This window comes from Balaenoptera borealis (assembly GCF_965194805.1).
Source record: "Balaenoptera borealis genome assembly, chromosome: 7".
NCBI lineage: Eukaryota > Metazoa > Chordata > Mammalia > Artiodactyla > Balaenopteridae > Balaenoptera > Balaenoptera borealis.
Window position 1 is genome coordinate 92,277,522 of NC_138864.1, and position 26,050 is coordinate 92,303,571.

A 26,050-nucleotide genomic window follows, 5' to 3' on the forward strand; every position below is an offset into this window, starting at 1 on the left:
CCTCACTTCTTTTATTCATCCAAGAAAACACACACACACACACTTTTATCCTCAAAATATCACATTTTGGGAAACAAAGTGTGCATCACAAATGACTGTATGTTTGCTCTATCTAACAAAGAAATCTGCTTGTGTTAATTGTAGCCCTATGATAGCAGGCTGATGTGATGTGTGCATATTTTGAAAAAAGATTTCTGAAACCTTAAGAAATCACATATGACAACTTTCAAACGAAAATACCTAATCCTCACCTCTTGATACCTGGAAACTCCACCATTAACCGCAGCATCTATAACTCCATTCAGGCACATGGTCAGGGGATTAATATTCTGCATCTGTCTTGTCTGACACTGACTAATCAGAGTCTTCAGCTGCTGATTCTTATTTTCCAATACTTCAATTGCATTTTCAAGAGGACTCATTTCTACCTGAGAACAAATGAGCATAAATATATATTGGATTTTGTGACATTCAAGAAGAAAGACAAGGGACTTCCCTGGCGGTCCAGTGGTTAAGACTTCATGCTTCCACTGAATGGGGCACAGGTTCGACCCCTGGTCAGGGAACTAAGATCCTGTATCCCACATGCTGTGAAGTATGGCCAAAAAAAAAAAAAAAAAAAAAAAAAGAAAGAAAGAAAGAAAAGAAAAAAAGAAGAAGAAAGACAAATTACATGATCCATGTTCTGAATTATCTGTGCTCCCCCTTGGCTCCCATTAATATCTCTACCAGGGGCCATAGTAGAATAGACAAGGATGTGGAAGACAAATTAGCTGTTTGTAAGGTCTGGGAAGAGAAGGTGATTATATTCATTGGTTGAAATGAGGTTTAGATAATCAGCACTCATCAATTACACATTAGCACTGCAACAACCAATTTAAACCTTAAAAGAAAATTCAAGCATGTCTTTTAAAACTTGCTTTTCTTTTCTTTTGAAGGCTAAGTGTTCAAGGGCCCTGCATATTATTAGCGCCTTTCTAGATACTTAATGCAAAGTACCACAGGAGATACAAAGATGCATTTACAGATCCTCTGATGTCAAGGAGATTTCAGCCTAGTTGGGAAGATGGAACATATGCCCATATGAACCCCATATGCATATATAACAGCACCATAAGGTGGCACAGGATGCCACACAGTTGGGAGTTATAGAAAATAAGATAATCATATATGCCGCAGGATCTATTTGTTGAAGGAGAGCCAAATAGAATCATAATGACTTAACAATTCTCGGTTATGGGAGGCCTAATTGTGAAAATGATGAAAGTGCTCTTCAAATGTGTAGCACTGTGACTGTTATTGTCACTGACGTTCTCTTTGAAGAGAAGGTCTGCTAAGCTCTCAGCTGTACAATAATTCAAGCTTACTGTAAGCACATTTCAATACTGGTTCTTTCAGTTAAGGAAATAGAGTTTTTAAAGGTCACTTAGATCATCTTAAACCAACACTGAAAAGTACTAGAATCATTTGACTATGTCAAAATTAAGAATATACATTCATCAAAGGACACAATAAAGGAGAAGGAAAGATAAACCAGAAAGTAGAAGATATTTGTAACATGTAAAACTGTCAAAGAGCCTATGTCCAGAATATATAAAGAACCCTTACACACCATTAAGAGAAAGGCAAACAGCCGAATTAAAAATAGGCAAAAAAAGTAGCCACTTTACAAAGGAAGAAACCCAAATGACCAGTCAACATATGAAAAGTGTTGAACCTCATCTGTGATCAAAGAAGTGAAAAGTAATACCACAATGACATACTATTAAGCACTCACCAGTATGGCAAAAATAAATATGACACTAGCAAATGAGAGTGAGAATGTGAGCAACTGAATCTCTCAATTTCTGCTGTTGGAAGTTCAAATTGGTTCAATCACTTTGGAAAACAGTTTGGGATTATGTATTAAAGATGAAGATATCTATATATTATATTTTATGATCCAGCAATTTTACTCCTAGGCGTATATCTGAGGAAAAGTATCTGTGTACATGTGTACCAGGAAACATGTACAAAAGTGTTCATAATCATCTCCAAAATCTGTATGTCCATCAAGAATAGAACGCATAAGCATATTGTAGTATACAATGGAATACTTTACAGCAATGAAAACAAACAAGTCACATATAATAACATGGACTAATGTTACAAATAATACTGAGCAACAGATGCAAGTTACAATAGAATATATACAGTATGACACTGTTATACAGGCATACCTCATTTTATTGTACTTTGCTTTATTGTGCTTCACAGATACTGTGTTGTTTTACAAATTGAGGGTTCACAGAACCCTCTGTTGAATAAGGCTACTGGCCTCGTTTTTTTCAACAGCATTTGCTCACTTCATGTCTCTGTGTCACATTTTGATAATTCTCACAATATTTCAAACTTTTTCATTATTATATTTGTAATGGTGATCTGTGATCAGTGGTCTTTGATTTTGCTATTGCAATTGCTTTGGCATTTTTTTAGCAATATTTTTAAACTAAGGTATGTACATTTTTTTTTAGACATAATGCTATTACACACAGTACACTGCAGTATAGTATAAACATCACTTTTATATGCACTGGGACACCAACAAATCTGTGTGACTTGCTTTATTGCGGTGGTCTAGAACTGAACCCGCACCGTCTCCAAGGTATGCCTGTTCAAAACCAGGCAAAACTAAACTGACTTGTTTAAAGAGGCATATACAGGTAATAAACGAAGCAAGGGAATGGATACCATAAAAGTTATGATAAGGGAGGCAGTAGTAATTGGGAAAGGATACACGGGAGGCCTATAGGGTGCTACTGGCAATGTTCTGTTTCTTTACCTGAGTGGTGGTAAACAGGATTTTATTTTCCAGTTATTTAGGACATTAAACTTTTGTTTTATGATCACAAAAGCTAAATCATAAGGAAGAAGTCTGAGAGCTCTGATGAACTGAAAGTTAAAAAGTGAACAAAACATCTTAGAAACAGAAAGTAGAACAGTGGTTGCCAGGTGCTGGGGGGAGGGGGAAAGGGAAATTGTTGTTCAATGGATGGTACACAACAGCGTGCTATAGTTAATACCACTGTACTATACAGTTAAAAGTGGTTATGATGGTGACTTTTGTGTATTTTTGACCACAACTAAAAAAATTCATGCTCAACATTATAGATTCAAATGTTATTAATACGAAGGAATTTAAAAAATAAACAAAATACAATAAACACAGACAAAAGACAAATAATAACTTGGGAAAATATTTCCAACATATATTTCAGCTGAATTATTAATATATCTCAAATACTGAAGAAAACTACACAAAGAATATAATCAGTGCATTCGCAAAAAAGACTCAATAAATATATGAAAACATATCATCTCTACTAGCACTCAACAAATGCCAAAAAAAAAAATCAACCCTACTGTGATCATTTTTGATCTATTATTTGGAAATTTTAAAATAATATTCAACAGCCAGTGCTGAAGAGAATGCTGGGAAAATGGTTATTCCCAAGAACAGCTGTATACTCCAGACAGAGCACAAATTGATACATGCCATTGATGATCAATGAATCAAAGGTTATACTGTGGACCCTTTGATAGCTCAATTCACTTCTAGGGAAACTATTCTAAGGAGATGATTAAAGAAGTGTGCAAAGAATAATGTGTAAAAATGTTCATCAAGGAATTATTTTCCTTTATTCCCAGTTTGTGATCCTTAATTCCCATTTACCACTAAAAAGAATCAGGAGTCTTTGGAGAAATGGTTGCTTTTGGGTCTGGGGCAGGATTGTACAAGTGAGCCTGGACTACCCAGCCATACCAGTAAGCAAGGAAGGCAGCTGGAGGAAGGCATTAGAGCAGCTGGCCTGTGGTCCATTTACTCTCTTTACTGGAGGGATATCCTCGGGGAACAGAAAAGAAAGCAGGTGACCTGGTCTTATCTCCCTGTCAATTGAACCTTCAAATAAGAAGACTAAGACTAACTGCTAGGAGGAAGAGATGGTATCTATGGAATGCCCTTAGCGGGAAGTCCCCAGCTAAAGGATTGCTTACAGTAAATAAACCCAGAGTCCATAAGGCACACGTCCCTAGAGAATGTCCCAGAGAAGTTTGACAACTCTCTGGAGTATAACATGGAATATTTCACAATTTAAATTTCATAATTGAAACGTGCCCTTTGTATGAGGAACTCCGTGAACTTCACTTAGACACTCTGTCTCTTAATCAGGATTATTACTGATGTGGAGAAGAAGGATGTGGAGGACAAGACTTGAGGTCTCAGATGTCTCTCTGGTTCATCTGAGCCTCCTGATTGCCTGAAAGTTATTAGTAAAGCTTGATGCTGATTCCTATGCTTGATCTGACAATCCGGTCCTGTGTGTTAGCTCAGTAACAAAGACAACTTGGATACTGTCAAAAAGACTGAGGAACCAATTTGAAGAGGCTCCCAATGGGCAAAATGGAACAATTTGAAAAATAATAAGAGTCATAATTGCAATGGATTGAAACAAAACAAACACGTTTAAATCCATGAGTTACTACTGATACTAAAACCCAAACTAACCAAACAGAACCCTCTTTGGTCACTTTTATAGGGTGTTAGGGAACCAAATTATTATTTTGAAAACTGGTAGGGGAATTCCATGGTGGTCCAGTGGTTAGGATTCCGCACTTTCACTGCTGAGGGTGCCCTCTGTATGAGGAACCAGGGTTCAGTCCCTGGTCGGGGAACTAAGATCCCACAAGCTGCGTGGTGTGGGGGGGAAAAAAAAAAGAAACCATGAAAACTGGTAAATAAAAGGAAAGAATAGAGCATTATCCTTCCTTTCCTATACCTTAGGGTAATCAAATCGGTGATGAGGGCATGTTTCTCTTTACACAAGTATTCCAATCAACAAACAAAGAAAGAACGATGAAATATCACCATTTTGTAACCCTTAAGAGATGACTGGATGGGGGCAACGAGTATCACTGGCTGCCAACCAGAGCATATAACACCACCCATGAAGTAGTCTTGCAAAAAATGAAAAAATAAAAAATGAAAACAAAACAACATCTTATCAAGCTTCTAGATCTAACTGCTAATTTACAAAAAAAAAATAGGAACAAAGAAACATGTTAAATGATCCCACCGATTCACAGTCTGCAAAATCCATACTTAAGGAAACACTTCAGGATAAACAACCTGGATTCTTTAACAAAAAAACTGCAAGGAAAAAAAATTAATACGGGGGAACCTACAGATCAAATGGGATCTAGGAGGTATTTCAACCAATTTCAATGTGTGGCCCTTATTTGGGACCAGATTCAAACAACAGATGACAAAAACAAACAAAAACCTATAAAATAAAGACTTGGAGAACTGTGAATAAACTAGACATTTTATGATCATGGAATTATTGTTAAAATTTTTAGATGGAATAATGGTATTATGGTTATGTTTTTGGTTAATATACAGACTAAAATATTCTTACATAGCTGAAATGATGTCTGAGATTTACTTCAAAATAAGCCAGTGTGAAAGGGAATGGAAGGAAGTGTAGATGAAACAAAATTGGCCTTTTTGATAGCTGGTGAAATAAAATGATGGGTAAACCAGGTTCATTATATATTTTCTCTATTTTTATTTGATATAACTTTAGTTTAAAAAGGACACTGGGGCTGTGTACAGAAGTGGCTGCAGCAGGGGGAGGGCAGAAGGGCACAAGGTGACCTCTTAGACTACTGCAAAAATCAGGCACTAGATGGCACTATCAGTAGGGAGGTGAGGGGTGGTCGGATTCTGGGTAATTTTGAAAGTATATAGAGCCACACGATTTTCTGATGGATATAATGTGAAATGTGATGATACTGTCATTATCTTTAGAGTTTAAAAAATCATTATTTGTACATTCTATTTTATAGCTTTTTCATCTTGTTTAAAAATTTTTAAATAAGCTTACTTTTTAATCAAAAAAATAAATACCCTGTTTGTTTTGAAAACAATAAAAACAATTACTGAGTAAACAATTGTTCAAAGGCATTATCATCTTTGAAAGAATGGGAGAATATGTTCAACAGTATGTTCTGGGGTTACGATTTAGAGAATAAAGGCCCACAGTCTCATCTGAAATCTTCGCTGCTACATGTTTTCAGAACTCAGAATATTTCTGATTTTAGAAAGGTAACATAGGGTGCATATAGTATATTATGTAATCCTCAAGATGTGGAAACATCTTTTGGTATTCAGAATCTTTTAGATTCTGGCATGGCACATAAGGAATTTCAATTCAGTGTGGCATATATGTATTGAGTACCTACTCTGTGCCCAGATCTTCAGGACCTTCCACACTAGGAATTAAAGCAGTAAACCAGCTTTAATAGAAGGTGGGGATATGCCAGGCAGTGGGAATAAGAGAAAGACATGAGGTTGTCAGAAGTGGGCTGTGTTCAGGGAACAAAATAGCCCAGTTGGGTTTGTTCTGTTTGACAGAATATAAGATTGCATATTCTAATAAAGTAGGCAGCTGATGTTTGAAAGGTTGTGTTTAGTAATGCTCCTTTAATCATTATCAGCATGCTGATTTTTATTAGAGGGGTGTATGTGTGTGTGTGTATAATATTTCCAAGGTTAGGAACATTGGTGAGTGTCACAGAATTCAATGCTCTGGGTAGTAAGTAGCTGACAAAGCTCTCTGAATCATTAATGCAGCATGGATGACTAAGAACATTTCTGTGGGTTGGGCCCATGCCATTCAGCAGGAAGCATAACAATAAGACTTTCTGAGCACTGAATTCAGCAGCGTCTCCTCTTCCACGAAGGCCGCAGGGTCCACCATGTAAGTAACCAGCTTTGTGGACCCTTGACTCAGACCTGACAAGAACACAACCACACTGATGTAATCTGCTGGATTGAGTTCAATTTGTTAAGGGAGCTGTACGAATTTTTCCGCCCAGCAAAATGAAAATGCCATTAAATCCTTAGCGTGATTGAACAGGATAAGCTGAGGGTGGTTTCAATGCTTAGAGAGACTTCAGGTAGGATAAGCCATTCTTGGAAGACAATTTGGGCAAGAACTGCTCTTTCTTATTCATGGACAGAGTGGGCTTGTTACTTAAAAAAAGGAAGGGGTTAAATGATATTTTCACAATTGGCACATTTTCTATCAGCCAGAGGACAGTGGCTGGTCCCAGACACAATGGATATACCAAGGGTGGGAGAAGGGATGCTTGAGATTGCAGGGCTGTGGTTGACAGCAAGGTGCTGGCAGCTTGAAGAGCAGCCCAGGCACAGGGCGGGGTCTCACTCTGGATGTGGCTGCTTTAGGCAACCGCTCTCTCTGTTTCCACAACTGGGGACTGGAGCTGGGAGGCGTGCTTTACAACCCGAAGGCTTCTTGGGTGCTGTGGTTTCCAGGTTCTATAATGACACCCGCTGATTTCTCCACTGGTGCCCAGGGAGACTAACACAGCAGCATGCCTTCTACTGTGAACTGTGACAGCGCGGACTTACTGTGTGTCAGATACTGTGCTGGGGCTTGACACTGGCTTCGTGTTGCCTATAAGGCTAGGAGTGATAAACATAACTGGCTTTGGAGTCAGAAAAATCTGGGTTCGAGTTTATCCTTTTTCAGTATCTTGCTATGGAACCTCTGGCAAAGGCTTTTAACCTCTTGTCAAAACGTGTGAAAATGGGGATAAGAATACACACCTCAGATATGGAGGAATGAGAACCCTAGTCCACTGCTGGTGGGAATGTAAATTGGTTCAATCACCTTGGAAAATATTATGGAGGTTCCTCAAAAGACTAAAAGCAGAACCACCATATGATCCAGCAATGCCACTCCTAGCTATATAGCCAAAGAAAATGAAAATACTAATTCAAAAAGATAATGCACCTCAATATTCACAGCAGCATTGTGTACAATAGCCAAGATATACAAGCAATCCGAGTGTCCAGCCACAGATGGATGCATAGAGAAGATCTGAGATATACACACACACACACACACACACACACACACACACACACACACACACACACACACACACAATGGAATATTACTGAGCCACAGAAAAGAATGAAATTCTGCCATTTGCAACAATGTGGATGGCCCTAGAGGGTATTATACTTAGTGAAATAAGTCAGACAGAGAAAGACAAATACTCTGTTACCACTTATATGTGGAATCTGAAAGTAAAATAAATGAATGTGTATAACAAAACAAACAAAAAAGAATACACACCTCCTAGCTTTGGTATGGTGATTAAATAAGTTAATGTGGATAACTTTCTTCCAGTGGCCTGGCACTGAAGGTAAGCAGTGAATGTCACATAGCTAGAGTAGTCAGGAGAGCTGGAATTCCAGTTCTTCTAACTCAAGGGCCCGAGGTGTTGACATGCTGCAGTCATAGCTATTTTTGAGGAATCCCTCTGGCTGGCTGGGCTAGGTCAATGGTAATGTTCCCCTTCCAGCTTTGGTCATAGCGGTCAATAAATATCACAAACATTCACTAACTTACTATGAGTGTTTACAGGCACTTCGAGTCCAAAGCAGAAGCAATGAATATACAGCCTGACACCAGGTGAGCAACTGTGATGAGAAAGTTCTTGAGAATAAGCTCTGACACTTACCACTTCACGCTTCTCCACTTCAAACCAGCGGGAAATTCCGGGTAAACTCTGCACCAAGTATAATGATGTTCTCTCCACCCAGAGACTCTACGAAATACAAAACAAATTAAGTCCCTAAGTTACCTTTCTTTCTAGTTACTGAGCTATGACTAATGTTTGCCGTTCAGTTTTATCAAGTTTTCGGTTTTTGTCAGCTTTTCTTTAGTATTCATTCCAGCACTTTGGCAACCCCTTTGCACTCAGGAAGCTATCACAGTAAGACACACTGAAGCTTATGTAAATTTCATTGTATATCATCTGAAACTTTTTTCTGTGTAGAATAAATCATCTACTCCAGACAGCAAGCTTAAAAATATAAAAACAGGTCATCACATTATCTTCTTTACTATTTCCTCTAAGTTTCTAATTTAAACTCTCTCCACTCTGCAAGGGGTCTAGCCATTTTTATTTGGAAGAGGTAAGTAGTAGTATCAGCTATTCGACCCGGGATTAGAATAACAGAATCCTCAAGGAGGAAAGGACTTTAGGAATCACATAGCCTGATCTTTCTGTTTTAAAGATGACAACACTAAGTCTCCAAGAGGCATGTGACCTGCTCAAAGCTACATTCCCGTCACCTGTAGAGCTGCCCCTAGGACCCGTGCGCTAGAACTTCCGACTTCTCCATTGCTACAGGCACTGTGCCACGTTTTCTCGTGCCAACATTCACTGCTGCGATCCAGAAGGATCTGTATTTAAGGGCCAGGGCTCCCCTGGCCAGGATGAGCACCCCCGTGACACGTGAAACCATGACTGCCTTTGGTAAGAGCTGCTGTTGACGACGACTTTCTCTTTTGTCAACCAGGCTTCTGGAGGCTTCTGCATCTCTGCCTCGTGTTTCTTACTTAAACAAAGTGTACTCCTGCGTGGATAATAAACTTGACGAAATTCCTGAAACAGTGCCATTCCTTCAAACAACAAAAACAAATGGAAGGATTTCTTTGTGCCAGCCAAGACCTACTGCAATGAATAGGGCAGAGGCCTGGTGACAGGGGCCCCCGCGTGCTCTGCTGGTGACAGGGGGGTAAGCAGATCAAGAAGGGTTCAGGGAGAAGAGAAAGGAATGCTCCAGGTGCTGGGGGAAAACAGAGGAGAAAGCAGGCGTGCCCAGCATCCTGTGGGAGGAGGACAGCGCTTCTCAGAGGAGGTGACACGTGAGCAGAATTTTGAAGAGTGAGTAGGAGTTTGCCAGGCAGAGAGCGGGGGAGACGGCGCAGGCAGCAGGAAGCAGCAGGCGCAGAGACGCGAGCGGCTTGTGAAAGGGCATGGCAGGAGATGGAGGGAGAAGCTGGGTGCTGCAGGAGCTGACGGCGAGGGTGGGTGAGTGGGCTGTGGTGGAGATGAAGCTTCTGCAAGGGCAGTTTGGAGCCCGATGTTGAGGGCTGTGAGCACAGGAGGAAGGAGCCAGATTTATTTATTTATTTTAGGAGGGTTGCTACAACACTGATAAATATTTAACGTGATGGCCAAGAGGAAATGTGGTGCAGCGGAAGAAGCAATGGAGACGGCATCAGAAGGTGCGGGTTCTAGTGCAGGGTCTGGGGTAATTAGAACGCCACTCTGAACAAGTCATCTGTCCAACTCTGGTGGATCTTGGACTTTTTATCTACTGGAAACTTGCAATGAAAACTATATTATACATTAATGATCTTTAATTGGTTTTGGAAGGCCAAAAGAAAAATTAAGGTATCCAAAAGGAATAGAAAATGGTCATGGAGCTTTTCAATAACATCCTAGTGCTATTTTCCAGTGGTTTCCTGGCCTTGATATTTAACCCGTCAACCTCCTTGCCCAAAGGACTATGCTTTGCTCAGTCTCATCATAACACTGCAAAATTATCCAGCTTTCCCTCTGATCACTTGGCTGTGAGTAACTCCTGAAGTTACTGCTGGGAGAACTGGGGACTGACACTTAGGCAGCGGTGACAAGGCAAGTTCACATCAGACAATCATAGCTGATAGGAGAACATTTCCCAGCTTAAGTAGAGACGCTGTGATGAAAGAAGCTAAGCCAAGTCACCCACAATCCTACATTCATTTTACATTCTCTGTTTAGGGGGAAATACTAACTGGGGATCTGTATGGTCTCACTTTGTCATTGTTATCAAGGAAAGAGCAGATTATAATTTATCGGTGGAACAATCTTGCCCCTTTCCCCCAGGGTGGCTGTGAGAAACCTTGCCCCTTCCGGCTGAGAGAGAATTAGCAAGGCGTATCGGAACTACTGAGGATGGAGAACTCAACGCATGCAAACAGTCTATGGTTTGTTTTTATTCTGGGTCCTCTCAGAAGTCCTAGTTACACGGCATTCTAATAAGAAAATGCAGCAAAAGACAGCACAGAACTCTCCCACTGCACCAGCAGGCTCCCCAGTGGTTCTGTCTCAGAATCCCCTGTTCCTTCAGTATCCTTTACTCACGGCAGTCTCTTGTAACTGAGAATAAATATCCTGAGGTTCCCACAGTTGGTTAAACCTGAATGAATGAGAGGACTGAGATGAACCATGAGAGCTCAAAAACTGGACCGAGGACCACTGCCATTAAAATTGTCATAAACTTCAGGGCTTCCTCTATGACCCAATGAGTCAGAATTCCTGGGCTAAGAAATCTGCTTGATTAGAAAGCACCCCATGTCACCCTGTTACATGGTAGAGTTTGAGAACAACTAGACCACATGATTTCTGGTCCCTTCTAGCTTTATCACTTGACTCTATTCTGAGTAAATATTTATCAAGCATTTTGCCCCCAGGAGTTCACAGTCTATCTGAGGAAACCGCGTGTCATAAGAACGGCCTAGTACCTTGAATTCATTCTCTTTATCTTTAGTGCCTTTGTGAAATGGTCTGTCGTAGCGGAATTTCCAGATGTGATTCACTTTATAGAAACTTTTGATGTTGTCCGGGACACCCTCCCTCTGCAGGACCTCCTGGCTCTCCGGGATGGGAGTCACGGCGTATATCTGCAAATCTAGGATTCAAGAGTCAAGGAGGGGACCTGACTTGGCAAACTCTGTGGAAGTCTGGCTCGAGCTGAGCTGTGGCAGTGAGAAGAGGATGGGAAACAATCTGGTGTTTCTATTTGGAGCCAAGTCAAAACTGCCAAGAAGGTACCAAGAACTCGGTTCGTAGCAAATCACCTCTCAAACTACAAGCCTTAAAGTAGTTTTACATAGGTCATTCTGACAAAGTATCAGTTTGAAATTTCTATGTCCTGTGAATTTATTTATCATTGATTTTTTTTCTTTTTGGTTGGGGGTGGGTAGGAATGGCTTGGATCTCACATACTCAGGATTGTTTTAATTTTAATCCTTGGTCATGAGACACTCATCTTTAGTGCACATATGGTCTTTTTAAAATTTGTTTGTTTGTAAAACAATGTACAAATACCCACGCAACCAAAGATAGTAACCAGTACTGATAGTAACTCATATGCTCCTGTCTCCAGCCTTCCCACATTTGTGGTATCCACTCTCTCAAATCTTGTATTGATAAGCAGAGTGTTTAGTTGTAGTTGATACTTTTAAAAACTACTTTAAAGGCTATCATATTTATTTGTATGTTTACCTTCTTCTCTTCTCATTCAAAGAAGGATAGCAAAATTTCTTCCTTACATAACTTCTTGCTTCTGGTGCATTTAAGTTTCTACTTTGAAATGGCATCTGTAATTTTCAGGGGGAGTTTCTGGTCTTCTTTAAGATCATCAGTTTCAGAAAAAGACAGAGGAATTCAGAAAAGAGTGCTGGGGTGAATTCCCTTTGCCTCTAATGCCTGGGTAATTTCAGTTGCCTTGTTCATGTTTACACAACGGGAGTGTGTAATTATACGGCAATTATTAAATGATGAAGTGCTGTCCAGGATGCCATAGTAAGAGTCCTTGGAAGACACGGGGGGTAACTCTCTCCCCTTCCATCCAGAATAAAAATAGCAAGGGAAAAGGGGTTAATGATATGTCCCAATAAACATAGTGCTATCATTTCCTTGAACTGAATTCAAGTAGTTTCTACAGGGGATGCCAGAGGAAAATTATTCTAAGGGAAATCCCTAAAAAGGAGCTTTAAAAGCAGGGCTGAGATACAGAAAAGTTGTAACTAAAAGGAGGAAAATTGTTTAACAGAATCCTTAAGGGATTTCTTTTCAACTAAACCATGAGAATAACTATCATAATTCTGTCTGGAAGGAGCTAACCTAAAATTAAGACAATGAGAAAGAGGGAGAGTAAGAACAGAGCTACTGAAAAGGGATCAGTAGTTGAACCACCTGCATGAAAATGCTCTGCAGCTAAAGGCCAGTGCGATCTAACTGGAATCCAGCCCTTCTAGGTGTGGATACACTGAGCTTCCGCCTGGAAGATGGTCTCGTCGGGCTGGTTGGCGTGCTGCATGGCGATGGCGTGGGGGAACTCGTTCAGCATTCTCTGCTGGAAGGCCTCCAGCCTTTCGTAGTCATGTCCTCGACACACAAACTCTTTATTCTGGAGGTGAAATCAGAAAAAACAAATTAGGACCATATAATTGGGTGCTTTAATTACAGAGAGAAGCCAAAATAAATGACACTGGCGGTAACTAAGCATAGGCCCAACATCAATAGACTATAACCAAAAAAATACACTGGAACAGTCTAAAGAATTTACCCAAATATTAAAAATGCAGAGCAAAGGTCATGAGCGTAACTCTCTATTGCTTTTGATAAGTTCCAGTAGCATGCCTCACTCTTCTGGGTTCACCTGCATGAGGTGCAAAAGGGGCGTCTGATTCTCAGAGCACTGAAGCACAAAACAAAGCAATCCTGATCCCTCTAAATGTTAGTGAACACATGTGTTACAGATTATTTTCATAAACTGGATATCAAAGTTAAGTGGATAAATTCTCAATTTGGAAGAAAGCAAAGGAAGTGCAATCTCTAAAAATACATTTTACTGCATTCTTTCTATAAAGGTCACTGAGATCAGCCTTAACACGTTCATTCCGAGATCCTTCCATATAAAGGAAGACTAGGCCTGTCTGCATTCCAGCTCTCAACTGGGCTGGCACGGGAAGCTTCCCTGCCATCCCCAGCTCAGCTCAGCCTTCTGTAGCCAGGAATTCTGTTAACTGGCTGAAGCTAAGATTTGGGACTTTTAAGGTCTTGCTAAATTTTTGTCTGTTTTTGGTTTTGTTCTTACAATATGTATAAACATTCTGTGGTTAGGACTCTCTCTCACTGAGGAAAGAATGGTGAAGGTCATCCTTGATGGAGGCCACAGAGCTGGAAAGATGGGCACGTTTCTAACAAGTGCCTTCATGATTCCGTTATCGACGAGGAACTCTTTCTGACAGTTTAATGATAATGAAATTATAATTGTTGAGCACAGTCATTGACTAGGCTCTCTGCACATACCTTATTTAACCCAAATAAACTTGAGAGGTTGTTACCTCCGCCCCCCCATTTTATAATTGGGAACTGAGGATCAAGATTGTTACATACTTTGTATGAGATTTAAGCTCAGGTCTGAGTCCAAGGCCTGAGCTCTCTCTGTTCTGAACATGGCCTGCTACGTCCAGGAAAAACTCCTAGGAGCTACTGAGACCAAGAAAGATTGTGGGATAACGTGCCTTGCAGATCTTTAAGAAATACAGTGATTTGTGGTCTGGGGAGTTAAGGCCCAAGGGTCTCAGTGTTTCTCAGCTCTGTGAGGTTTCTGTGATTGCGTCAAATGCCCCGAGGAAGAACTCTGGGCCAAAGTGAGGAAGTTAGAAACCACCCATGGGCAGAGGGCTCGGGGTTGCAGCTGAGAAAAAGCAGCTGCAGGCACACAGAGGAAACAACAGCAGGATTGGGTGCTGAGAACCTGCCACAATTCCCCACAAGCCTCTCAATGAATCATGATCCTTTGAAAAACACAAGCTAAGACAGACTCCCTAGAAATTAAGACCCCCCAAACAATCCTATATTTAAAACTTTCTCGATAGAAGTCATACCTTCTGATGCTGTATTATGTTTTTTTTCTACTCAAAGGATAATCAACAAGGACCTACTGTATAGCACAGGGAACTCTACTCAATACTCTTTAATAACCTGTATGGGAAAAGAATCTGAAAAAGAATAGATATATGTATATGTAAAACTGAATCACTTTGCTGTACACCTGAAACTAACACAACATTGTAAATCAACTATACTCCAATATAAAATAAACTTCTTTAAAAAAGATAATAAGTTTGTTTGATAAAATAAGGCAATACATACCTTCCTGCATCTTACAGAAGTCCCCAAATAAATATCTGAATACTTGAAAAACTGAAACAGTTCTAAAAAAATGCTTATACGTCACAACAGTTTGTAAAATCAGGGGAGTTCCTCTAAGCGTAAAGTCATTCAATGGTATTAAGAAATCATTTTGGAATAAACATAAATTTTGGGTCTGATATTTGAGTTTCTGAGAAATAAAGAGGAATTAAGCATTTCCTCCATCAATGTTTTTTTTTTTTTAAACCACAGCTTTACTGAGATGTAGTTCATATACCATAAAATTCACCCTTTTGAAGTATGCAATTCAGTTGCTTTTAGTATATTCACACAGTTGTGCAACTATCAGCACTATCTAATTTCAGATTATTTCCATTACCTCAAAAAGGAACTCATGCCCATTAGCAGTCACTCCCTAGTTCCCCTCCCCTCAGTCCTTGGCAACCACTAATCTATTTTCTGTTTCCATAGATTTGCCTATTCTGGACATTTCATATAAATGGAATTATATAACATGTGGCCTTTTGTGACTGGCTTCTTTCACTTATAATATTCTCAAGGTTCAACCATTTTGTAGCATATATCATTACCTCATTCCTTTCTTATTGCTGAATATTCCATTGTGTAGCTGTACCATATTTTGTTTATCCATTCATCAGTGGATGGACATTTGGACAGTTTCCTTGTTTTGGCAATTATGAATAATGCTGCTATGAATACTCATGTACATGTCTTTGTGTGGCTCTATGTTTTCAATTCTCTTGATTATATATACCTAGGAGTGGAATTGCTGGGTCGTATTTATTAATACTTACTTTTTTTTAATCGTCTTTTTTTTTTTTTTAAAGGAAATACATACCTGTGGTATAAAGAATTCCCAAATAGTACAGGGCATACAATAAAAAGTAAATCTTTTTCCCATTCTTGACCTCAGTCATTCTCCTTAGACAAATCATTATTCAAACATATTCTATGCATATAAAACATTGTCAATAAAGAACCCATTTTCCATGAGGGTAAAAAAAACCTACTTTGATCATACAATCATATAAATATATTAATTTATTTGAGCTTTAAATATTTTCTGGAAATTGATCAAACAATGAAAGGAAATTTTTAATGTTGATATTTGTTTTTAAATCAAAGAACAGACTAGAATCTGATTTCCTAAAAAAAGGTCTAGCCTCATGATTCCAAAGGGTACAGTGCTCTTTAGAAACCAATAGAGGGTGACCCTTCTCTTTCATTTTGAAGGAAATGCCATTTATTTCTAGAAAAGCTGTTTTCAAAAGAACAGTGATATAGAGATTGATTTATTCCAATTGACTTTTTAACAAAATTCATTTTATTAGCTGATGCAGTCCTCTAATTTGCTAAATTCCCTTTAAAATTATGGCTCCTAAACTGCTTCTGATTTTTAAAAACTTTACACTTTTAATTAACACTAATTGCACATACTAGATAGACATCTAGGATACTTCATAATACACTTGCTAGCTGAATTCAGAATTTGATCAGGGCTACAACACTTTTGTGGGCTGCTTTCTCTATAAAAAATATTAAAAATCATATTGTATGACTCATTTGGTATAAAGACAAATAGATGAATAATAATCTAATGTATAATATACATTATAATATATGCTATAACATTTTCTTTAACCTAAAAGTTCACTTTTTTCTGGGACTTTCCTGGCAGTCCAGTGGTTAGGACTTCACCTTCCAATGCAGGGGTTGTGGGCTCCATCCCTGGTCGGGTACGTCATGTGGCTCCTCTTTAATCCAACAAAGAGATTTTACTTATGTCTGCGTGGCACCCAAATACACTGTCATTTCAATCAGTTAAAGATGATTGATTTGTTATTTGAGCATTTGTTCTATGTAATACTAAATCAATCTTTGCCTATGGTGTTTGGGTATTTTATATATATATATGAATAAAGGTTTTATATATATAAAACCTTTATTCTGAAAGGCAGGTTAAGTTAATGATTATTAAAGAAACAATGAAGTCAAATCTTTTTCCTCTCTGTTCGCCTTCAAGTACCCCCATCCTGTATCTATCCATAGGTACTGACAGTTAAAGCAAGGTATTTAGGGCAACACAAATACCAAAATATTTGTATATTGAGATTTAAAGTTTGTAATGAATTCACTCAATGTTACAAAATTATCCTAGACACTTCTCCTTAGTTGCTTGGGGAGGTGAATTTCCTCTCCCAACCAAAGCTTTTAGGTAAGCAAGTGTAAGTGGGATGTTACTTATCGAAATGTTATATAAGTATTCAAGCACATAAGAGACTACTCGGTACAGTGTGAACAACGGTGAGAATGGAATCAAGTATTTTACTATCCAGTAGGTACCTTAGAAAGTCTGGAAAATTTTCCTTTGTAGAAATAGTTTCTACTAGCAATAAATTGCATCTCTTTGCTGAGTGCCATTTAGCTTTTCACAGAATCGACTAGGCCAAACAACGCTCTTCACGTGATTCTGGAGGAAGAGTTTGCACATAATGTGAAGCCGCTATGTTTTCTGCAACTCCGGCCATTTCTCTCGAATGTTAACTCTACGGAAACCGCATTCTGAAGAGAGACTCTCTATCGCACAGGGGAAGCAACTGTAATTGCCAGAGACTGCTCATAAGATATAGTAAGCTTAGAAACTTAAGAAGAAAAATCAAATGATTGTTTGAAATCTTGGGAAATTACTCAAAACAAGTCATTCTAAATGAGTGTGTTTGCAAACTCCAAAGTTAAAAGAAAATCTCATGACGTTATTTTACCCTGTCTTAAAAGGATAAAATGTCATTCAGATCTTAGTTTGCTTGATTGGGATATCTATATTGGAAGTATAAAAGCAAATTAAATAGTATATTACTTACTCTTAAGAAAAATGGAAATTTTTTCCCATAAAATCCAACTCTGAAGAACTCTGGTTCAAGACGTTGCTGGTCCATAATTTTGTCATACAAAGAGGCTTCCATCATCTAGCAAAGAACAGGGGAAACTTTAATCATTTTATCTCATCTTTTAGCTCTACCACCTTATAGAAGAGGATATTTCTTCTATAAAAAGGAGAACATCATTTTAGTTCAGTTTGCAGAAAAGAAGGTTTGACTCCCTTTCTGTGCTTTAAGGCTGGGATCAGCAAACTTACTCTGTAAATGACCAGATAAAATAAAATATTTTAGGCTTTGCAGGCCACATGGTCCCTGTCACAACTACTCAATTCTGCGAGGCACACAGGCTGCAGTTTCCTGACCCCTGCTTTAAAGGATCGAGTATATTATTACGTGTTCTCACCAGAGAGGATGATTTCTATGCACCTGGTCTATCGAGGAAATATTTTCTTCACAATAAGACAAAAATTAACATGAACTGTTCGAGGCAAATTCTGGAGAATTCTCGTACTCACCTGTGGACTCGGTTTTCCTGGGCCATGGAAATTTGGGACATTTGGAAGGTGCAACCTTGTACAGGTTGGACAGGGATAAACCAATAAACCAAACCAACGGGGGCCCATAGAGCAAAGTGCTGTCTGGGCTGAAAGCTCTTAAGTGTGTCTTTGACAAGGTTGGAACTACGAAGTACATAAAGCTTATGGTTTCCCATTCATGGTATTATTATCCCCAGGGTTTCCACAGGAAGACTAATATTTCACTTGCAAACATTCCCCCTTCCCCCGCCCCCAGTAACAGCACCCAAAAGAGCAGTTGGCGTGAAGTGCAATGCTTTGGGTTTATAAAAATCTTAGTGACTATGGCACCCAAGAGCTCTAACGGGCAAACACTGTAACCTCGATTCTGTTCCGGGGAGAGGATGCTCAGAGAAGCACAGCAACATTTTTATATAAAACTGCAGCGCCTGCCAGCGCCAGCATGATGGACTGAAGTTAAAACAGGGCTTTTCCTCCTTGGTTTTGATGTTAGGAGAAATATCGATGAACTGCTGACATGAAATACTATGCCCAAAGTACAGGGCCAGCTCCTGCCAGCTGAAAAAGTCACTTGTGGTGTAAGGGATTTTGAGCTGTTAAAGGTTTATGAGATCATCTCTTAAATTGCTACCTCAGCATTAAAAGGCAACACCATCATCTTTTTTTAAAATGTATGTATAAAAGCTGATGATCCTGTTTTAGAAACCCTGAAGAGCTTAAGTGTTACAAGATGACACCAAGTGTTCATGACTTTAAAGAACAGGACTTGGAGTACCAGAGGGACTTGCACGAATCTGAAAGAAAAGAAGGTATCAAACATTTGTTCAGGGACACAAAATATTAAACTCCTTGGGCTCTTGGGTACTAAGACCTTGGTTTCAGTTTAGCAAATAAAAACATATTTCTGAAGTGAAAAAGATTTGACACCTATAGAAGTTAACCCCCAAATATTTAAAAACGTGTCAGCTAGTCATTTTTACTATTTTGCTGTGCAGATTATGGGACTAAGAATGGTACATTGTTACAGAGATTTGTGTGCAAGTGGCAAGCTCTTCTAATAGTGTGGAGAGTTTCCTTAACAAACCGAAAGTATTTATCTTGGGTTAAATTTTATATTTCATATGTCAGATGTGTTTAGAATAGATCAAGGGCTCCCTTTTTGTATATTAATCAGAAAAATCACACAGATCAACATGTTGTTTCTCTGTATAAATAGAGGGGTATGCTTCAGAGGAAAGGCATCTTTAAAAAGCTTTTCTGCAAGACATATCAAGACCATCACAAAGCTAATTTCATAGCGCCGTATTGGAAAGCTAAGCAAAAAAGGATTCCATAACCCGATTAGGATGCATCCAGGTACCTTACCCTCATCTTGCTCAGGTTTCTATAATCATAATAACTTTCGTACTGCTCTGCAATCTTCCGGCACAAGATGATGCCATTCTCCCAACACTGTGGACAAGTGAATGACATAAATGTTCATGATCTCACAACATTTACTAACTTCCACCCAGAGGTCAGGAGGTGACTGCTTTCAGATGATCAAGCCTTACTTCTTAACCTTTATAACCTACCCTTAAGGTACCACTGCAATTTTAAGCATGAAAACAGCATGTAATTAACATGTTAACTATCAAAAATCTTTAGAGTGGGAAATGATAACCCACCACAAGTCATTAACATATGGCACAAAAACAACATTTCCTGGCATCATTTCAAAATTATCATCTTGAAGATGTGGTGTATACACACACACATACACACACACACACACACACACACATATGCACACAATGGAATACTACTCAGCCATCAAAAATAATGAAATAATGCCATTTGTAGCAACACGGATGAACCTAGAGATTATCACTAAAGCAAAGTAAGTCAGACAGAGAAAGACAAATACCATATGATGTCATTTGTATGTGGGATCTAAAATACAACACAGATCAACATATCTATGAAACAAAGACAGACACAGAGAACAGACGTGGTTGCCAAGGGTTTTGGGGGTGGGAGAGGGATGGAGTGGGAGGTTGGGGTTAGCAGATGCAAACTAGTATATATAGGGGTTGGATAAACAACAAGGTCCTACTGTATAGCACAGGGAACTATATCCAATAGCCTGTGACAAACCACAATGGAAAAGAAGATGAAAAAAAATATATGTACAACTGAGTCACTTTGCTGTACCAAAGAAATTAACACACCATTGTAAATCAACTCTACTTCAATAAAATTTTTTTTAAAAAAGTAAATGTATAGGTAAAAAACAAAGAAACAAAATTATCATCTTGAAATAACTGCTGTTCCACAATGGTCAAGGAGATGAATAAACAGGCCCTCAATGCTGGGGTGGGGGGAACTGCCACCGAACCCTAAGGCCCAATTATCCACAACTGGCACAGTGGATTCCTTGTTTGGCCCAATTTCACTCGTAAATTGTGAGGGTTTAATCCAGCTGGTTACTCTAAGGAGAAATGCAGAAATCCTTTGATCTAGCTCAGGTATCGGCAAATTTCTTCACCAAACAGTAAATACTTTAGGTTTTGTGGACCATACAGCCTTTGTCACAACCACTCAACTGCTGTTAAATCATGAAAACACATCCGTATAGACACACATGAGCTTGGCTGGCTTCCAATAAAACTTTATAGACAATGAAAAGGGAATTTCATGTAATTTTCTCATGTCAAATCATTCTTCTTTTGATTTCGTTCAACCAATTAAAAACGTAAAAGTGATTCTTAGATTGTGGGCTGAACAGAAACAGGCAGTGAACAATTTGACCCATGGGCCGTAGTCTCCAAGCCCTGATCCAGCACAAGCTCCTGAGAATGGGCCAAGAGATGCAGCCAGAGGTTTTGTAACAGCTTATCTTAAGGGTGGAAACTTTACTGCAGGAGGGCACAGAGGCATTTCTTTGCTATTAACGTAACGAACGATATGTCAGTGTAGTTTGATAAATAATAGAAGAGGATAGGAAAGAAGCAATTCCCTTGCATCAAATTTTTAGGTGTACCCAATTATGTCTTATAAGAGAACGACAGCCACTGGCTGTATTTTAATTTCCTGTTTAACCTTGGCACTTTGGAAGATATACGTAAATCTAAGACACGTATCACCAAAACATCCAAGTGTTCAAATCAACCGGGGTCAGATTCACAATTATTTTTCTTCAAGAGCACTGCAAACCCTTGAAGAGGGAGCAAGGGGCAGGGAGGTGATGTGCTGCATCGCCTTATTAGCTCAGGGAGGTTTTCAACACCCCGTGGCAACTCTCAGTATATGACGGGATGCCATAAAATGCTGTAAACAAATTTAGTTTCATTTATTTTACCTTAAAAAAAAAGTGGAAGGAGGCAGATTACTACATGCCAATTTGGGGAGCTGAGTGAGGTGTGATAATGGCTTTTCAGATAATAAAATGCCTGGGTGTCAAAACCTCTAGATCAGTGTTTCTCAAGGTGGGGTCCCATGTTCATACACATTGGAATTTCCTGGAGTCCTTGTTAAAATTGCAGAATCCCTTACCTCAAGCCAGACTTACTTAATCAGAATGTCCAGGAGTAGGGCCTGGGAATCTTAATTTCAATAAACTCTTTGGAGTCTTTAATGCACATTGAAATTCAAGGGCCCCTGCTTGAAGAGGTGGCCATCAATGAACTAGAAATAAAGGAAATGTGACAATCACCTTGGGAGATGCCACGGGTGGGCGGGGCCACCTACCTTGCCTCTGTCAAAGTTCTGGATGATGGCGAGGTGCAGGTGCTCCTTGCGTTGCCATTCTGTCTGCATGGGGTAGGTCAGGAACTCCCGGAGGGGCCGATCAGACCATTCCAGCAGCTCATCATATAACAGGAGAGTATATGCGGCCTCTGAAATTCAAGTGGGAAGGTGATGATCGAGACAGGACCCCAAAGAACCTCCCTTCAAACGGGGCTGGTTTGGGACAAATTGGAGAAAATACTATTCTCTGAATGTCATGATACTAAAGAAAAAAATGTCCAGAATATATGCCACAGAAGGTTAATGAATGATGAGTTCCCCTGGGAGATGGAATTATCAGAGATTTGTGTTTGATCTTTTGGTTCTCTTTATTCTCTCTTTCTCTCCTTCCCTTTTTTTTTTTCCCCCCCATAACGTTCATATGCTACCAGCATAATAAAAATGTTTAAGGGTATCTCTGTAGCTGGTTCAAAGATGTAGGTAGGGGAGACATGCTTTTGTTTGCTAGGAAGTTCATGGGTAAATCCCTTGGAGTGGGACTATGGGCATCTTCCAAAGGGCATGCTTAGGAAGCAAAAAATGATAGCTAAATTCTCCTGGATAATAAAAGGCTGAAAAATCTGAGAGTAGTGCATGTGTGTGTTTGTGTGTTGGGGGGGTCAGGGTACAGGCAGAATTTAGGAGAGGCAAAGCTAGAGAGGAGCTGAGTTCAGAGAAGAAAAATTTTTTAAATCTAGCAACAGAGGAAGGACAAGAAAGAGTAAAAGTATTGGATAAGCAGTGTGTGTGTGTGTGTGTGTGAGAGTACAAACTGTGGGGGCTGTGTGCTATGACCCCCATGGTTAGCCCCAACAAATCTTCAGTAATGGCTACTGAAGTCATGACATGTTTGGTGTGGTTGGAATTTCTTGGGGAAACATGAAAAGAGATGACATTCTACACACACGCGTGAAAATGGTGACCCACAGGCTTAAGCATAGTTGACAGCTACTGTATTTAATAGAACACTTGCCATTCTGCAGGTCTCTTCTTTTCCTGAACCATAAATATGGCCAAATACATCAAGGATAGGAACCAGAATTCACTGTCACCGATGAAGGACTACAATAATAATAATCTAACACTATAATAGCCAACGCATTTACTGCATTGAATAAAATGAACAAACCCTTATGTTATTTCTCCATTTAACTACCGCCTCCACACACATCTCAAAAGACACAGTAGGAGCTTTTACCACAATATCCATAAATGGTAATTCTTTTTTTCACCTATTTGCTTTAAGGGTAACTACACATAAAGCTCTTAAGTAACATGTTAAGTTCTAGTACTATGATTTGGCTATCTCAATGTATAACATATAGTTGTGATAAAGAGCTAGATTCCTATCACTTTTCTCTTTTCTCTCAAGTGTAGAAGTCCTGTAAGGCACAGGCTCTGGCCGTTCTTCCTCTTTAATTACCTTTGGTGAGCTCAATCCTGTAGCTTCAATGACTGCAGAAAAAGCTTTCATCACCCACCAGCAGTCTCTTATCCCCCAGCATTCAGTTTGTGTACTGTTACCAATATGACTTGCCTTCACTGCAAATGATCACATTGCTCCCCTGATTAAAACTAGCCAATGACTCTAAGTAACTAACAGAACAAATTCTTATTTCCTAAAGTGACAGAGAAGGCTGCCCATGATATGGTCCCTCCGCTCACATTTTCCCACTGTCCCTCCACTTATTACAGGGAAGAAGGAGCCCGCCACTGTCTCTCCTAAGAAGCCTCCAGCCCCCTGACCCCATCATCAGCTCTTGCTGAATGAAACAAGATGCATCCTGACCCAGAGGCAGCTGCCCACCAGGGACAGAGGTGGCTTCTCTTGCTTGGGCACTGGACAAACCCTTTCTTGTGGTGAGATGGAGAGAGGGAATACCCGCTAAAGGGCGTTGGTTAATAAGTGGATGCAGAAACAGCTGAATTGCCACAACGTAGGTTGCCATGGGAGACTGCTTTCCAGAGGACAAGAATGGTGATGATAATAACCAGGTCATCAGAGCTGTGCTGCATTTGAATAGCCTTCTACTTTTCTCTGAGGCCTCCTGAGATAATTTCCTAACCTTTAATTACCCACATATTCTTATCATGCCAAGCACCTAAGAAAACACCATGTGTTCTTTGTTTTTCTGTCCTCCACACTCTTTGCTCCTGTTATCCGTACAAACTAAGGTTCCCCTCACTTATCACACCAACTGACACCTATGGTCCTTCACAGCCTTTCCGCTTTAGCTACTAAATAACTCCTATTTTCTCTTAGTGACACAGCTCAGGAATTATCATCTTTGTCTCTCAAATTTCTTGTGTGTCTCCCTGAGCACTCAAAAAATACCCTTGAGAGTAACCATGTCACAGTGAAAAGGGGGAGGGGTGAGGACTGAGGGAACCCCTCCCCACAGCTGAAGCCTGAAGCTGCCCGCAGGGTGGTACCTAAAAGGCAATGAAGGTCAAATTCACAGAGACAGAAAGTAGAATGGTGGTTCCCAGGGATTGGGGGAGGGGAAAATGGGAAGTTATTGTTTAATGGGTACAGGGTTTCAGATTGGGCAGGTGACAAAGTTCTGGAGACAGATGGTGGTGACGGTTGCACAACAATGTGAATGTACTTAATGCCACCAAACTGTACACTGAAAAATAGGTTTAAGATGGTAAATTTTATGTTATGTATATTTTACCACAATAAAAAAGTGAAATAAAGGGGGAGCAATGAAGAGTTTCTAATCCCTAAACTGCTTTCCAAATCATGTTTGCCCTGGGAAGGTCCAGGGGATGGCTGGAAGGTCAGGTGTGGGTGACTTGCCCCTGGGAAGTACGGAAAAACAAGTTAAGCATTGGTGGGCCAGCACAGGAAGCTGACAAATGACAGAATGGTGACATGGGAAAGGTGTGAAAACAAATTACACCTGTTTCAGAATTTGATTCGGGAAAATCATGATGTATACCTCAGGTAAACAGTGTGTGTAAAGGAAGCATTAAAGGAAACATGTACGCCTTTGAGGTGTTAACAACAGACTACTAAGGTTGTTTGAACACATTAACAAATTGTAGATGTTTTGTTATGATATGTTGTATACTTATTCCTCTACATCTTTAGAAGACAATACTACATATTGAAAAGAGGAGGATGAATCACATCCAAAATTTCCAATAGACAATGTTTTTAAAAGTGTTTATAATTCTGAACAAAAGGCATCATCACATAATTAAATATGGGCTATCTCATTCCATCGTTTTGAGATGTGTACAATGAGGACACCAATATGCAAAAAGAAATAACACAGGAGAAGAGTGGAGATGAATCAAGTAATGGAGGGCACTGTCACAGAGGGCTGGAAAGGGTTAAGCCATTTAAACTGAATCCTATAAAGATAGAGAAGTTTTTCCATCAATTTCACTTTCTCCAAGGACACACAAAAATGAGGACAGAAGAGAAATAAGAAACATGTTATATAGGAAAAGAACTTATTTCTTATGACTTTGGGGAACATAAAAACTGCAAGCTGAGTAAACAAATTAAAGAAAAAAGATTTATTCGTTTCCAAAATAGACAGATTTGGATTTTCAGAAAACCAAAATGCATCTGTTACATATCTGCAAGAGCTTGTCCTCACTTCCCTCTCTCATTTCTTTTTTTTATGGACTTTAAAATAAAACAAGTCTACTAGGTTGTTTTCACAGATAGAAAAACTAGGTTCACCATTTCTCTCAAAAATTGGCTACAAACTACTTTAAAATAACCACTTAAAACTCCCAGACAACAGAGCCAGCTCAAATATCTTAGTTTATTTAATCAAAACTATCAGCACATCTGTGTGAAGAGATACTGGGGCTTCCTCAGTGATTAAGGAATTACCATTATTGAAGGAGAGAAATCTGCTCTCAGGGTATTAAAATCTCATTGAGTGCATTCATTAGTAATGCATTTATTTAAATCTCACACTGCTAGGCACTGGTCAAAGAACTGAGAAGACTAAGAAGAAGAAAACA

At 39.4% G+C, this 26,050-nt stretch overlaps 1 protein-coding gene across 4 annotated transcripts in view; it reads right to left on the bottom strand.

Annotated features, from left to right (window-relative positions):
* DOCK4 (dedicator of cytokinesis 4) overlaps positions 1-26,050 on the bottom strand; it is a 486,764-nt gene that overhangs the window by 18,775 nt on the left and 441,939 nt on the right. For all 4 annotated transcript variants that reach the window (XR_014246916.1, XM_082399962.1, XM_082399963.1 and 1 more), the window contains 7 exons: positions 22,022-22,170; positions 19,658-19,744; positions 17,739-17,843; positions 12,961-13,102; positions 11,433-11,599; positions 8,596-8,682; positions 252-428 (listed from right to left, as the gene is read on the bottom strand). Coding sequence is in view for 3 of the 4 variants with exons in the window: in XM_082399962.1 (XP_082256088.1) it covers positions 252-428; positions 8,596-8,682; positions 11,433-11,599; positions 12,961-13,102; positions 17,739-17,843; positions 19,658-19,744; positions 22,022-22,170 (914 nt within the window). In the remaining variant the exon portion in view is untranslated. The remainder of the gene's footprint in view (positions 1-251; positions 429-8,595; positions 8,683-11,432; positions 11,600-12,960; positions 13,103-17,738; positions 17,844-19,657; positions 19,745-22,021; positions 22,171-26,050) is intronic.